Below are 14,776 nucleotides of genomic sequence, written 5' to 3' on the forward strand. Positions count from 1 at the left end.
TCCCTGCAGTGCGGGCTGCGGAGACGTGGTGAACTGGCCTCTTGGTCGACGTCCATGGCACCGAGGAAGGAGGCCGGAACCTCGCGTACAGGCGCAGCCCTTTGTGCACTGATCTTCGTCCTATTGCTTTGCTCAGAGAAAGGGTCCGCGAGACCTTTACAAGCACGTAAGTTAATTTCGCGACATATCTGCTGAATATATATGGCAGCGAGATGTCGAGGTGGGCCAGTTGGTTGCCGTTCATCTTGAAAAATTTTAAGCGCAACGAAACTTGGACAAGATGAAGCAGACAGGTGGGCGCTATCCTGTCTACTGCATCTTGTCAAAGTTTTCGTATGCTTAGAAAAAAAATTTGAGAATATATGTGGGCTAGATTCCACGTCTCCCCCACTGATTACTTCATAGTCCGCCACTTGAAGTAACTCTGCAAGGCGCAGTTATAATTTGGGCGCAAATTCACAAATTCGTGCACTTCACCTTCCCTAGAATGATCAAAAATACATATTTATGCCCATTGGGTAAGCATGCACGCTCTCGGAATAAATAGAGTGTTTGGGGGGTATTTCTGTTACGGAACAATTACAGCCATCTGGCTTGCTCGCGTTTCTTTGCTTGAAAACTAGCCTCTCACCACTTTTCTATCAAGAAATGCATACAGATACGTATGCATTCATGCATGTATGCATTTCTTGATAGAAAAGTGGTGAAAACTCCCAGCGTGACGTATACGTCACGCGTATACGTCACGCTGGGAGCGCGAAAGCCGTTCGTAAACGGGGAATGCCGGGATCGCAGTGATAACGCACGAAAAGCTCGCGAGGTGGTTGACTATAGCTGCCGGGCCGAGATACTCCCCAATCACTCTATTTGGACTTGGACTGCAGATCGATGCAGCCGATTCAGCTCGTTTTCTATATCTCAATAAGAGTACAAGGTGGACATAATTATACATTCGGAGATCGGTCCCGAAGCGAAAACTGTCGGGGAGGGGGGACCCCTTAACAGAAATAAATGGGGGTTACACTAATCTCGGCAATCAGTGAGTTATATATTTTATGCACCGTGAAGTGTGTCGATTGCAATGGAGAAAAATAAATATAAAAATATCTATATAATAATAAAAATAATAGACAGATTGAAAAAGTAAAACGAAATAAAGCACACAGAAGTTCAGACAGAGATAATTGTCACGTGCAACCAGAAAAACGAAAATGCAGCGGACATAGGTAACATTCATACGTAGGAAAAATTCAAACACTTAAACATTGGCAAAAGTAGGAAAAGAATGTGATGAATTCTATGCGCGCGACAGAGACTTAATGAAAGGTTCCTTAGTTCTTCGTTTGAATGGTAGGAATAAAGATGACTTGATATCCAACGGTAATGAGTTCCAATGTGAAATGCCTGAAACTCCGAATATCCTCGATTGATTCCCGAGAACGAGCCCTGCACCACGCTCAACAACCATGATAGCCCCGTCTCCCTACAAGAAGTAACCTTATTGAGTCCTCGTTCCAGCCGATGTCAGTTGAGAGTTGCTTTAAAAGCATCGGTGTGTTCTCTATGAGAACGCACTTTCTCATCTGATCCGCCCGCTTCGCAGAGCTGCACTGTTTCGCCAAAGTGACGTTTGAACAACTTAACCCAGGACTCCTTGAAAGCACTGAGACAGCACACACACACACACAAAAAAAGCAAGCTTCGTGCCTGTGCAGATTGATGATGCAGTACTTGTTGATTATTCCCGTATGTTGTTTTATTTTTCTTGTCTTCTTTACCTTTACGCCAGTGCGGAATTCAGCCAACAAAAAAGCTACGCTAGAAGGTTTCGGATTATCTTTGACTAGCTCGGTTTGTACAGCGGACGTCGAATGCCCGAACACTGGAGTTTTTAGGAACAGTGCACCTTAGGCCTGCACAATGTCCGTTGTTACCGTTGTCGTAGGTCTCAGTAATCCGTCCGCCTATATCGTACATAGAGCGTTCATAGCGCGTTTATGGTTTAAAAAATAGACCGTACTCTGTCCGTACATCTGTCCGTTCGGCCGTCCATGCATGCGTGCGTCTGTCTGTCCACCCGTGTATCTGCCCGTCCGTCCTTTAATCATCAGTGACTTCAACGTTGACATTTTGAGAACCTAGCTTCGCTCCATCATCATAATTCACTTCGTCGATCGGCTGCCAATTCTTGTACTGTACCTAAGCTGGAATGGGAAAGTCGTCGTTAGGCATCGAACCTTAGACCACGTGTTTTCAGCGTCAGGACATCATAACCACTGAACCGCTGTGACGGTTGAGCAAAATACATTGTTTTGTAGAGTCTACCCATTAAGGCGACTTCTGCGATTTGACATGAACAAGCCGTATACGCCCGTTGTACACGTTTATATATCATGAAAAGCCGTCATCTTATCTTTGATTGCGAGCACGAACACGCCCGCATGATCCATGCCTTTGTGCGTGACTGCCCGTAAATCTGCAGTGGGCCAGAGGGTGGCACACCAAGTTCCTGCCCTCCCCCCCCCCCCTCTATATTTAGGGACGGAGCTCCTCCTAGTCTAAACCTATACTGCGTCAAGCGTAACCAAAGGAAGAGACCAGAAAAAAAGGAAGGCTGTATCTCCCGAACAATATAATAGACGGCGCTGTCTCATAGAAGTACATACAAACTGCAGTTGAGTGAGGATATTCTAGATGGCGCTGTACCGCTACTCTCCGATTGGTTGCTGCGTGGGTTGTGCCTCGGTGTGCGAGGAAGGAGTGCCTCACTCAGTCTCTTGGATCCTCGCCGCACGTGGTGGGGCATTCACGAAGCCGAGCAGCGGGCGTGGAGTGCCGCAGCGGCTCGTGCTCGTCGTCTCGTTGTTGAATGATGATGAGTGGGGTGAAGCGTCCCTCCGTCCTTCCATCAGCCTGTCTGCCTGACCGTCCATCCGTCTGTCTGTCTGTCTGTCTGTCTGTCTGTCTGTCTGTCTGTCTGTCTGTCTGTCTGTCTGTCTGTCTGTCTGTCTGTCTGTGTGCGTGTATGTGTGCCTATCCGTCCGTACATGCGTCCGTCTGTCTGTCTGCGTGTCTGTCTAACAACTCGTCGCCTCGTTGGTGCCTTGGACAAAGCGAAGTGGAGGGCCTCGGTGGCTCGTGCTCGTCGCCAGACAGACACACAGACGAAAGAACGGACGGACGGATGGACGAACAGGCACACAACACACACAGACTGACAGACAGACAGACAGACGGGTGGACGGTTAGACAGACTGATGGAAGGACGGACGGACGCTTCACCCCACTCATCATCATTAGCTCCGCGGATCTGCTGCAATATTTTTTTTGTGTTTGTTGTGGTACATAGAGCATAAAATGACACTTGACCACATCTTCCAGCCCAGCCTTCCACTTCAGATTCAAATGATCCCCCCCGTCCCGAGAGAAGTTTTTGCCTATGCTACTGGAAACATCGCGTGTGCGCATTCACCAAACCTGTCACAGTGTGAAGTTGAAATTACCAGCGATATCTGTACAATGAAGAATGGGACAGAGCTCGTCATGCGTTGTGGCTTCACAGTTATGCAGTGGAAGACCCGCCGGGCATCAGGTTATTTTTCACAAATCTATAGAAGTTTTATTTGAAGCCTAAATTGCTTCCTGCCTATTCTTGAACGCAGATGCTGCTGAGTACAGCTTCCGGCACAAGCGACAGCTAGGCGGCCTGTTCTCCAGCGTTCTAGATGGAGTCAGGAACCTTGTGAGTAAGTGACATTTCCTAGAATCATTGTTTCTGTGATACAAGAATCATTAGCAAAAAAAAAACGAAAAAAAACGAAAAAAAAACGAAGATAACCTAGCAAGAAGCGGCTTTAAAGGTAAACGTAAGTTTATCCCAAAGTGAGAACGTGGTGAAGGCACACGTGCAAGCAGCGCTAACGTGTCACAAACCACAGGATAATCCAGTTTTACGCTAATTGAATACTTTGTAAAATTGCGCAGTGTGTGCGAAATGCTTTTGCGAGTGGCAGGGTTGTTCATCTTTTATCAATGGACCTCACTCTCTAAATTTCCCTTGTTTCAAGTTGCATTAAATCTACAACGACAAGGATGTCGACACATTATAGATAATAATAATAATAATAATAATAATAATAGTAATAATAATAATAATAATAATAATAATAATAATAATAATAATAATAATAATAATAATAATAATAATAATAATAATAATAATAATAATAATAATAGTAATATGTGGGGTTAAAAAAACACCATATCAATAAGAGAGACGCCGTAGTGGAGGGCTCAGGAAATTTCGACCACCTGGGGCTCTTTAATGTGCACCCAAATCTGAGCACACGGGTCTACAGCACGCTAGAGAATGCAGGAGGCAGATTCGTTGCACACATGTATAAAGTGTGCGAGTTGTGTAGCCTCTAGAATCGGGCTCTCTGAGTGGGATTGGCTGTTGCACTTCATGAGCTTTCATACACAATGTCATGTTCCTGGGGATGAAATTTATTGTGCCGTTAAATGAACCTCGTTCTTATATCGGTGTAGTGACGTAACATTTATGAACTATTTGAAAATATTTGTACATACCAATGATAGCTATAAGATTCGTAGGCCGAATCGAATAGCACAATAATCGATTCAATATTCCAGTTTTTTTTTATCGTTCTCACACCTCTATGACTAAGTTGTAATCCCACATGTCGGTTACTAAATAATGCACTGCTGTTTTTGTTTGTTTATTGCGTTAACGTGAATACATCGGTGCTGGCCACGGCTTGATAATTGATCTTACCACGAAAAACTTGGACTGCTTCGTGCAGATACTGGAACGAGCATCGCCGGATTCGGCACTGGTATGCTTAACTTGGGAGGCGATGAAGGTATCGGCGGTGTCGTCAGCGGATTGCTTAACCTTCTCTCGATTGGATCTGGTACGTATTGGACGCTTCTTTAGGGTTAGAGCTTATTTGACACTCAAACAGCAATGAATCGATAGCTGATTCATATCACCTATAAGTAGACAATTTATTGCACACATATGTAAATGTTTCACTGCCCTGGTACACGCCCAAGTAAGGGGTTGCAAACCAGTGATACACGCTAGTGTAAAGTATGGGTTCCTCATGAAGATATTTCATTCCATGATTATTTTAAATGGCTCTTCTATGCCTGAATGATCACAAATACTCCGCGCTATTAGTGGCACATGTTCTCTTGGGTCTGCGGAAGTGGAGTTATAGAAGTGGTAGGCATACGCACTCTCAAGATGTCATAACTCTAAAGGCTTTCCCAGCATCCCAGCAGTCCTTAAAATGCAGTGACTCATACTACGATCACTGGCACTTTTTCATACAGCGGCCGTGCTCATACACTATCCGTGACCATGAGGTCGTATATTTCGTGCAAATAACATCACCGCCTTGCGAAGCACCCTTAATCTTAAAATACGGCATTACGGAACGTGTATGATGTTTTTGGGGGCGAAGCTCCTTTTAGTCCAACCTTCTGGTGCGTCAGGCGTAACCGGCAGTATCAGACAAACAGACAGTCAGACAAACTGATATACACACAGACAGACAGAAGAAGGACAGATGGACGCACAGATGGACGCGCGGATGGACGCATGAATGAACGAATGGATGGACGCGGACGAACTGATGCACGGACAGTCAGACGGATGCGCGAACGAAAGCATGGACAGACGGACGAACGGACAGATAGACGAACAGACAGACAGACAGACAGACAGACAGACAGACAGACAGACAGACAGACAGACAGACAGACAGACAGACAGACAGACAGACAGACAGACAGACAGACAGACAGACAGACAGACAGACGAACGCTTCGCCCCACTCATCATCATTCATTCCGTGGATATGCTGTGATGTTTTTCTTCTAACACCCGTACATATCCTGGAGCAGCACGTTGGAGTGGTAAAAATGAAGGGGCCACAACAGTACGCCGCGATCTGTAATGCTGTCATGATCATGGTAAGAAGCATTGCTGTATTGGTGGCGACGAAATCATACGGTGGCGACTAAATCATACACAAAGATATATGCCTCGATACGATGTATGCCCTACAGCGACACACATTTTAGCAGCACTTTTCCTTTTTGTTCTACTGGATTCATTTATTTATTTACGCCAGGGAGTTATCAATGTAGATAAGATAAGTAGCGTACGGGTTATCAGGACGACGCATGCGGTTTGCGTAACCTGCACGCACACATTTGCAGAAAAGCACGTTCACATGAAATATGACCCGTAACCTTGTGACGAGACGCTGTTGCTTCGACTTACCGAAATACTGAGAGCTCGGTGGTGCAGCTGTGATGACGAACTGGCTGAATTCTGGAGGACGCAGTCATGAATGCTCACGGAAGCAGTTTGGTGTTCGTTATGCGATCTGTTCACCACGCACACTTTCACTCACACATGTGTTTGTCGGCAAACACTATGGGAACAAACACGATGCTTGCTTGGCTCATCACTGTTTGAAGAAGAACAAACACTTTGCAAACTTCACAGATGCGCTAGCGGTCCGCAGTAAAGCAGTCGACAGATTTTTCCCACAAGAAGCAGGAGCATCCAGACGAACATTTAGACGGATAGCATGAACGAAACATCTTCTTTTGTGTGGTGTTTCAAGATTTTCAAGCACTTGAGAGCGTCAACGTGGTCGACGCGCCAACCGCGTGGCTTTAGTCAGAATGAGCAACTTCCCTTCGCGTCCCACTCGTGGCGCATGCGCACTCGTGGTTGTCTGCGCGCAGCGCCGCCGACACGCAAGACATGCATGCCACCAGACTGGTGAAACTCGCATGACGGTGCTAACAAACAAAAAAGAAGAAAGAAATCTTTGTAGCTGATAAAAACAGCGATCCATCGTGTGTCAGTGAGCAGCGAAGCCTCGCATGACTCTGCAGAATTTTCTTACGTGGGTGAAAACGAAAACCGTGCTAGCAAAGCAGAGTTTGATTGTTGAGACGCGTTTTTAATCCACACTGAAATGACTCTGCTGCACTAAATTTATCGGTAAATATGTATCCACAGTCTTGCGTAGACCTCAGCTGCAAGAGCTTGTATGCCCCTTTGTTCGTTAAACACTGCTGCACCCCGCATTGCCATGGAGAATGGACCAAAGGTGTATTCCGATTATGCTAGCCTTGAGGAGACGAACATAAGCGTTTGGCCCACTGTAGTTTGGCCTAAGTACCTTAATGCACGTCTCTGCGAGCTAGCGCCACGTGGTTTTGATAATGTTTGATAATGAAGATCTGAGAGGGCGGTACATAATTTGTTGCTTAAGGTAATAAAGCAAGCCGTGTGTTTTAGGCAATTTTTTGTGTACCTTTTTGCTCCATAACCATAAGGATTTCAGTAACTATGTTACTATCATTGTGATCATAGGCCATTCTTCTTTCCGCGGAAGCAGATTTAGTGCTGAAAATTGTACCACTAACTTTTGATAAATTTCTTACTTCAGGTGCCTGATTACCAATCAGGTTATATCGGTTAGATATCGTTTTGAAGAGCAGCACTTTTTCACAAAACAATAATTCTGATTCAGTATGCTGCCTCTACACTGCTATATCTAAGTACTGTCCGAAATATATGATTCTAGATACTATGGAACAAAACTACAAAAAAGTATGCTTTGAGATAATCGTCTTTAAAGTTAAAATATGCATTAATCCCAATGTACCACAAGATAACATCAAATTGACAGACTCGTTCAATAGGCACCAGTCAGATACTCACCTGTGGTGCAGCCCACACAGCAAAATACGGCCGACACAGGTCAAGGAGGCGTAGGCCCTGCACTGTACGGTCCCGTGGCGAAATTTCAAAGGAGTTCAGCACATTCACACGGGCTATATTGCCATCATTAAAAGTGAGAAGAGTGCATAATTTCAGTGTTTGACGTCTGAAGAATACGTTTTTTGGTGTACGCTCCCACACGACAATTCAATGACTAATTAGGATTTCGAGTTTTCCCACGGATGAATTTAGCAAGTAAACTTGGATGAGCTAGTTCTGGATAATTGGGCTTAATAGCCTCAATAACAGATGCTGAAGGTGTTCTTTATGAACGAATGGTTCACCATTCAATGGGCTTTGTTGAATTTACACCAAGGTTCGGCGTCCTACGGGCAAAGGACGGGAGATGGGTTGGGATCCTTTGATGCCATGCAAAAATATAAGGCCCGGACAGCTTTTCGCATGTCCTACAAGCTGGCTTCATTTCTTCTAATGAACAAATGATAACAGTTTGGTGCTTACAAATGATGACAATACTAAGACGTCGCTGGTATAATAGATATTTCCCGACAGAAATCTTGATGCTTTTGTTTTTTTTTTCCCTTTTTAGCTGTTTTGGGCTCATTATTTTCTGAATGTGCCAAATGCACTACAGATTGTAAGCTGTAACGTCTCAATATGACTATGATGCTTGAACTGCAAGGAATTCCTTGCTACGTAAGAAAGGGGGCATGGCATGCCACCGCACAAGTTTTGAAGTATGCTATTTTTAGAAGAAAAAAAAAATCTGATGTGACAAACAAATGGCTGATTCTGGTTCAGAAATAGCCTCAGCTTTCCAATAGCACAAAAATGATATTTTATCATATTTTCGCTCACCGTTAACTCTTCTTAATCATTCAAATAGGTTCGACAGTTCTTCCGTCGGAATCCGTGAGAATTACAACGCAGCTGACATGGAACAAAAGAAAGCGTGGCTATGCGTTACATTGAGTGCATGCTTTGCAACCCTGCATTCACCGAAAGCAACATGGCCTACTTGAATTCAGTGTTTTTTGGGGGGAGGGGGGAGGGGGATTCTGTTTTTTTTTCTTTTTTTATTTGTTCTTTTTATCAGATCGGTCCCAATTGAGACAAAGAAGATATAAATATAATCGGGAAAGGCAAGGATGTTAACCAGAACATAAATATTCTGGCTCCGATCTTATGGAAGGGAAGTGAATTGGCAGGCAGGGCCAGTAGTAGATGCCTAAAATGCGCTCTAAGCACCTCCAGAATGATGCGAATTGTGACCTGATGTACGGAGAAACTTCGGAAAAATACTGCACCAAGATTGTTAATTTAAAAAAGTGATATGCTTACGTAAATTACGTGAACGCAATATAGTGTTAAAGCTAGTGTAATGCACTAATGCAAATTTTTGTAGGTGCATGTGGCGTCCATTGCAAAACGATTGTAAGTTTGCATTATTGCATGAATTAGCGCACATTTATGGGGTTCTTTTGCAGAGCCTCCATACTGGATTCTTTTCTGGTCCTTTTTTCTTCATATATGCATGGCGCTTTATTACAACCAAAATGGTCATTCGCTACGTGCCAGGTTTTACAGTGAAGGAATCTGTGTTTAATCATATATTGTCTGGGACCCTTACACAAAGACAAACTGCAATAAAATAACAAAAATACAGCGACTCGGTGCGAGATTTATTTTTAATAAATATCGCCGACATCATTCTCCTACTGAACTCTGTAAAAAAGCTGGACTGGATAGTCCTGAACTTAGGACGAGGATTGAGCGTCTGAAATTCCTCTTCCAGTTAATTCATAATCATTTTAAACTAAACTATTCAGATTACTTCCAGGTCAACACACAAGAACACTCCAGACATCGCCATAATATGTACATACCACCCCTAGTCCCACGTAACGATTGCTTTAAGTTCAGTTACTTTCCACGTGCTATTGAAGATTGGAATATGCTGCCAGAGTCTATAATTGGTTGTTCCTCGCTTACATCATTTGAACAGAAAACGTTTATTTTCCGAATAACAGTGACATATGTTTTTTTTTTTTTGGCGTGTGTGTGTACTTTTTGTTGGTTGCATGTTTCTGCAGTAGTTGTCTTTCAAATCTTCAGCGCGGTGCAAAAGTGCCGCCTCAAATGCGTCATGTGCTGTTCTGCGCGTATGTATTGCATCGCATGTGTGTTCCATTTATGTATGTTATGTATAACTTCGAGTTGCTGGTCACAATAATACCGAGAAATTATCTCGAGACCTGTACGGTACTTCTTTTTGCAAATAATTGTTTGTACTTCCACCCTGTAACGGCCCACTTCTGGGCTAACAGTATAAATAAATGAAGTGAATGAAATATGGCCTTTTTGCCCCATCTCACACAAAAATTCTGGTATATATTACATTACCCAGCCTCCCCACCAGGCCCATAACGAGGGGGGGGGGGCGGCTCTTTTCTCTTGAAATTTGGATGAAGAGGTGTTTTTTTACCAATGACATATATCAACAAATGACACCCTCCCCCCCCCCCCTCCTACTCCACCCTAAAAAGTTCCTAGCTACGGGCCTTCTCACCGTGGCTTTCATTGTCGTCGCAGAGCATTGCTAAGTGTTGGCTCTGCATTATTCTTATTGATCCAGTGACCTGGGAACAGACCGTCGTGCTCATCTTGCACCTCCTTGCAATACACTCGAACACCTCATATTCAGGCGTCCAGCATCGCTTGCTGGTAAAGAAACGTATAGACAGCTGGGACGAAAGTACAAGATTCATGAGAACTGCCTCATCCTGGACGGGGTTTGCTTCCTAGCCCGACCACTGGCTCATCGCAAAACGCTAACTTTTGCTGAACAAACCTATTTGACCTCCACTTTGTACGGCATTCTTTTTTTTTTTTGGTTCCGATACCTTACTTTGGTGCGTGTTTTTTATGATAACGGCTACTTCTTTTGGTTTTCCTCTCCTCGTCTATTTCTATCCGTGAAAGAGAACACATAAACTGTGCCCCTCTCCGTATCGCTTGAGCCTGTTCCCTCCCTACATTTCTTCATGGTTCTTTGTGTATATGTTTATGTTTGCATTTGCACGTGAAATTGACACCATTGTTTCTGCGTTTGCGTCGATTCCAGAGATCTTCACGGGCATTCTTGGCACCGTGCTGAACGGCGACCTCCTGGGTGGACTGTTGCCTTTCTTTGGCGGCCAGGGATAGTGCTTGAATGCGTTAAGAAATACGTGCTGCGGCAACCTTTTGTTGTGCTGTCATTCATTGTACAAAATCTATTAGGACGCACTGTAGTACGTATGTGATCGTTTTTGCTGAGGTAATGTAGTCTAAACAACGTAGTAGAATTTTTTGAACACGTACCCTTTGCCCAAATCGCAACGCGGTACCATGTGACCTGGTCATCACTAATTAATTTAGTAAATTATAGTCAAACTTCTGCTATACATCAGGAATAACGTAGAAGATCTATCACTGTAGCGCACTTACAAAGCACATACTACACAAGACACAACGTGCAAAAAGACAAAAGATAACGCAGTGTGAGACTACACTTGCACTAATGGCATGGAAAACTGTAAGAAGCCGGACACTTCATTTAAATAAGAAAACATAACGTACCTCACTTGTTCCTTCTCCCTTTTCCAACTTTCTATATGCAAATTTTTGTAGACAACTCCACTGATCAGGTTGTTTATGTTCTACCTTAACCTCGCGGAATATTCTTAGCCACGGTGGTCTTGTGTTTACGATACATGACTGCTGACAATATATTGTCACGGGATAACGCTAGAGGCCTGTGAACTTAAATTTAAATGAATGTTGGAAAACCCCAGGTGCTGGAAGTTGCCAAAGCCCTCCACTACAATGTACCTTATATCATATTGTGGTTTTGACAAAAAAACCTACAATTATTATTGTTAAAATTATTAGCTTTATAAAGCAATACCCACTAATATCTTACCATAACTTTTCCCACTTACCTGAAACACTAATCCGTAGTATAGCACTGCGACATTTAGACGACGAAAGCTAATCATGTGTCAAGCAAAGAAAAAGTAGCCAGTAGAAGTGCTAAAATTTGTTGGTCTTTATTTACAAACAACCGAAGCGCAGAACAGTTGAACTGATTTCGCTTCTCAACTAGCCCGATGTTGCATGAATCGTACAAGTACACACGTAGTTACATTACCCAGCAACATCACACACAATAATTCTTTTTTTTTGTGCATGTCTTGCACGTTTGTCGTATAATCTCGCTATGCCAAGTCATCTTAACATCGCGTAACATCTTGGCCTACAAGAAGTTGTTTTAACACAATTTTTTGTGAGTTATAAAATTACAACAATATTCGCAATGTGAAAATTGCTGCATAATTTTCATCATAACCACTACAACCGATGTACTTCAACGGTCATAACACTCGAGACATTTCTGAGAAGAAAACTGAAAGCACGACTGTAAACCTCGAATTGTCTTTTTAAAATTATGTAAATGTGTATGCGTTTTTTTTGGGGGGGCGACAATGTTCACACCAGCGTCACTTTGTGGCGAGGTTTACACTGTAATGTGGGGTGACCAATATACTGTGAAATGGTCGCCCTAACTGAACTGCTTGTTGGTGTTGAGCGAAATAAATAGCGAAATAAAATGAGTTGTGACAAAAAAAAATCATAATGAGTTCAAAATGGTTCTTATTGGAAGCACGAGGTTTTAGTGCTATCTTCTCAATAGAAAGTTGCGTGAAGGCATGCAGTGCTAGAATCGCGGACAGTACATGACCATAATTTCAAGGTGTCAAGTCACACGAACATCAAGCCTCCATACCAAAAATTGGTGACCAAACTTCCCCGGAAAATGCATGGTGTAGTGTAGTACAAGCGATGTATGGCGAAACTCAATGTAAACAGCGATAGCTGCAGGCACTGTAAAATATCCAGAAACGAAACTCTTCGATTACAGAACCACTACAAGCTAATTCTAACAGCAAAAAAAAAAAAAAACTAATGAGGACGAATGAGTATTGAAAAGCATAGCGCCAAAATGTGAAACAAAGCTGCCTGTTTTAGATTATGATGCTGTAGCCCCTAAGTATTTCGGACTGTGAACTATAAGACTGATAAATTGTTTATTCGGTGTTAACTTCGTTTTAGATAGGCGTGAACAAACGACCTTCGTCCAGTACGCTTCTTTTTATAAAACACTGTACGTTCTCTGTTGCTGAAAATTTATCATGTTTAAGAGCAAATTTACGAGAAAAAGATATGTAAGCGACACAAATACAATAAAAAAGTCATTTGCGAGGAAGGGCTCGGCTGCTAATTTGATCATCTCTAAATTTCAGAAGCATTTGTATAACTATTCAACTTTGGGTGGCTCACAATGTCTCACTGTAATCTGCAAGCCAGCACTGAGTGGCTTGATTCACACCGAACAGTGCCGTGACCAAGTCAATAGTTGAAGTCCACAAGACTGCAGCTGCGGCATATTATGTCATGTGTATAGTGCCGTACTTACCGAAAATGCTGACATCTAGTTACCTCAATAAAAAATGTTACACTGAATGCTGTGAATGGAAATTTAGCTTGCCATCTTGCGCTAATGTGACCATATCGATTCTGGGAAACGCAAGAAAACGCGGTAAGTCTTCGTCGCAAGTATACCAGTTCGTCTTGGCATCAGGCGCTGCTTCAGCGCTGCAACTGATTAAGTTAAGAAGTAAGTGTCCAAAAACGCTCGCTTTCATGTATCAAGGTACCACAGCTAATATTCGCACGGGAGCGGCTCCGGCTCCTCGTATCTTCATGGGAAAGACGAACAGCGTCGAGCCGACGGACGGCAGTTCCTGGAGGTTGGCCACGTTCACGAGTCCGTAGATGTTTGCCGCGAGCAGGATATGCTGGGCTCCGAGATCCTTGGAGATGCCGTAATCCAGAGACGGAGCGTCGATGCCGACGCCGTACACTTTACGCTTGGACACGAGCCAGGTTGCCGTGTCCGGGTGTATGCCCGGGTGGTGAGGCCTCGAGTCGAACGGCAGGTACGAGAAGGTACCATTGGTGCCCGCCGCTGGGTGTCCGTGGTACTTGTACCAGGAGGGCCAATAGCGGGACCAGCCGGTGCGCACGAAGAGAACGCATCCCTGAGGTAACCGTCCGTGGATGTCCTCCCAGCGCATGACGTCGGTGATGCGCAGCCGGTAATCGCGGCTGCGTAAAACCTGGATGCTGACGTCGATGACCGCACCGGGCACCACCAGCCGGTTGAGCGGCAGATCAGTCACGGACCAGCGGCCCTTGAGCAGGTGCCGAGGCGCGATCACGTGCGTGCCGCCTTGCGTCGAAGAGCAGATGTTTTCCTCCTGGTACCTGAAGGAAACACGGGAAGAAAGAAGCAAGGAGCTTGAGAACAAAAGGGCAGCAGTACCTTCAGTTACGATACAATGATCCCATGCCCCGCCGCGGTGGTCTAGTGGCCAAGGTACTCGGCTGCTGACCCGCAGGTCGCGGGTTCGAATCCAGGCTGCCGCGGCTGCATTTCCGATGGAGGCGGAAATGTTGTGGGCCCATGTGCTCTGATTTGGGTGCACGTTAAAGAACCCCAGGTGGTCGAAATTTCCGGAGCCCTCCACTACGGCGTCTCTCATAATCATATGGTGGTTTTGGGACTTTAAAACCCCACAAATCAATCAATCATACAATGATTACGAAGGCTCAGTTGCAGCGAGATAGCGGAGTTAATATTCCTCTTTGTCAGCGTAGCGCCTTTTCCCTTCATTTCTAAGGTGCTTTAACGAAGACAGCAGGTATACGTTAGGGTAAGACAAAGATTTTGTGCTAGTTACGATCCCAGTTTTGAGAATACTAAGGTGCGTCAATGTGTGTTACCTGCATTTTAATACACGTTCACAGGGCAAACCAGTCGAAAAAAAAATCAGTTACCTAAACTATAGAACACGGCTTTTATGCGATCAGTAAATG

General features: G+C 44.2%; 2 protein-coding genes across 2 annotated transcripts in view; one reads left to right on the top strand and one right to left on the bottom strand.

The window, feature by feature from the left end:
* Nucleotides 1-12,467, top strand: LOC142814196 (uncharacterized). The gene is made up of 4 exons (XM_075892346.1): nt 1-166; nt 3,663-3,746; nt 4,824-4,934; nt 10,920-12,467. Exons 1-4 carry the CDS (start codon nt 55-57, stop codon nt 11,000-11,002), a joined length of 390 nt encoding a protein of 129 aa, XP_075748461.1. The 5' UTR covers nt 1-54; the 3' UTR covers nt 11,003-12,467.
* Nucleotides 11,871-14,776, bottom strand: part of LOC119171744 (isatin hydrolase) — a 24,658-nt gene continuing 21,752 nt past the window's right edge. The window contains exon 3 of the mRNA XM_037422569.2: nt 11,871-14,164. Coding sequence (XP_037278466.2) covers nt 13,546-14,164 — 619 coding nt within the window. The 3' untranslated portion in view covers nt 11,871-13,545. The remainder of the gene's footprint in view (nt 14,165-14,776) is intronic.

The sequence above is a fragment of the Rhipicephalus microplus genome, chromosome 4 (genome assembly GCF_043290135.1).
Source record: "Rhipicephalus microplus isolate Deutch F79 chromosome 4, USDA_Rmic, whole genome shotgun sequence".
NCBI classification, from domain to species: domain Eukaryota; kingdom Metazoa; phylum Arthropoda; class Arachnida; order Ixodida; family Ixodidae; genus Rhipicephalus; species Rhipicephalus microplus.

Coding starts and splice junctions, on each gene's coding strand:
- LOC142814196 (XM_075892346.1), top strand. CDS start 55: ATGGCACCGAGGAAGGAGGCCGGAACCTCGCGTACAGGCGCAGCCCTT. Junction 3,747..4,823: donor TGGAGTCAGGAACCTTGTGA/GTAAGTGACATT, acceptor TGCTTCGTGCAG/ATACTGGAACGAGCATCGCC. Junction 4,935..10,919: donor CCTTCTCTCGATTGGATCTG/GTACGTATTGGA, acceptor CGTCGATTCCAG/AGATCTTCACGGGCATTCTT.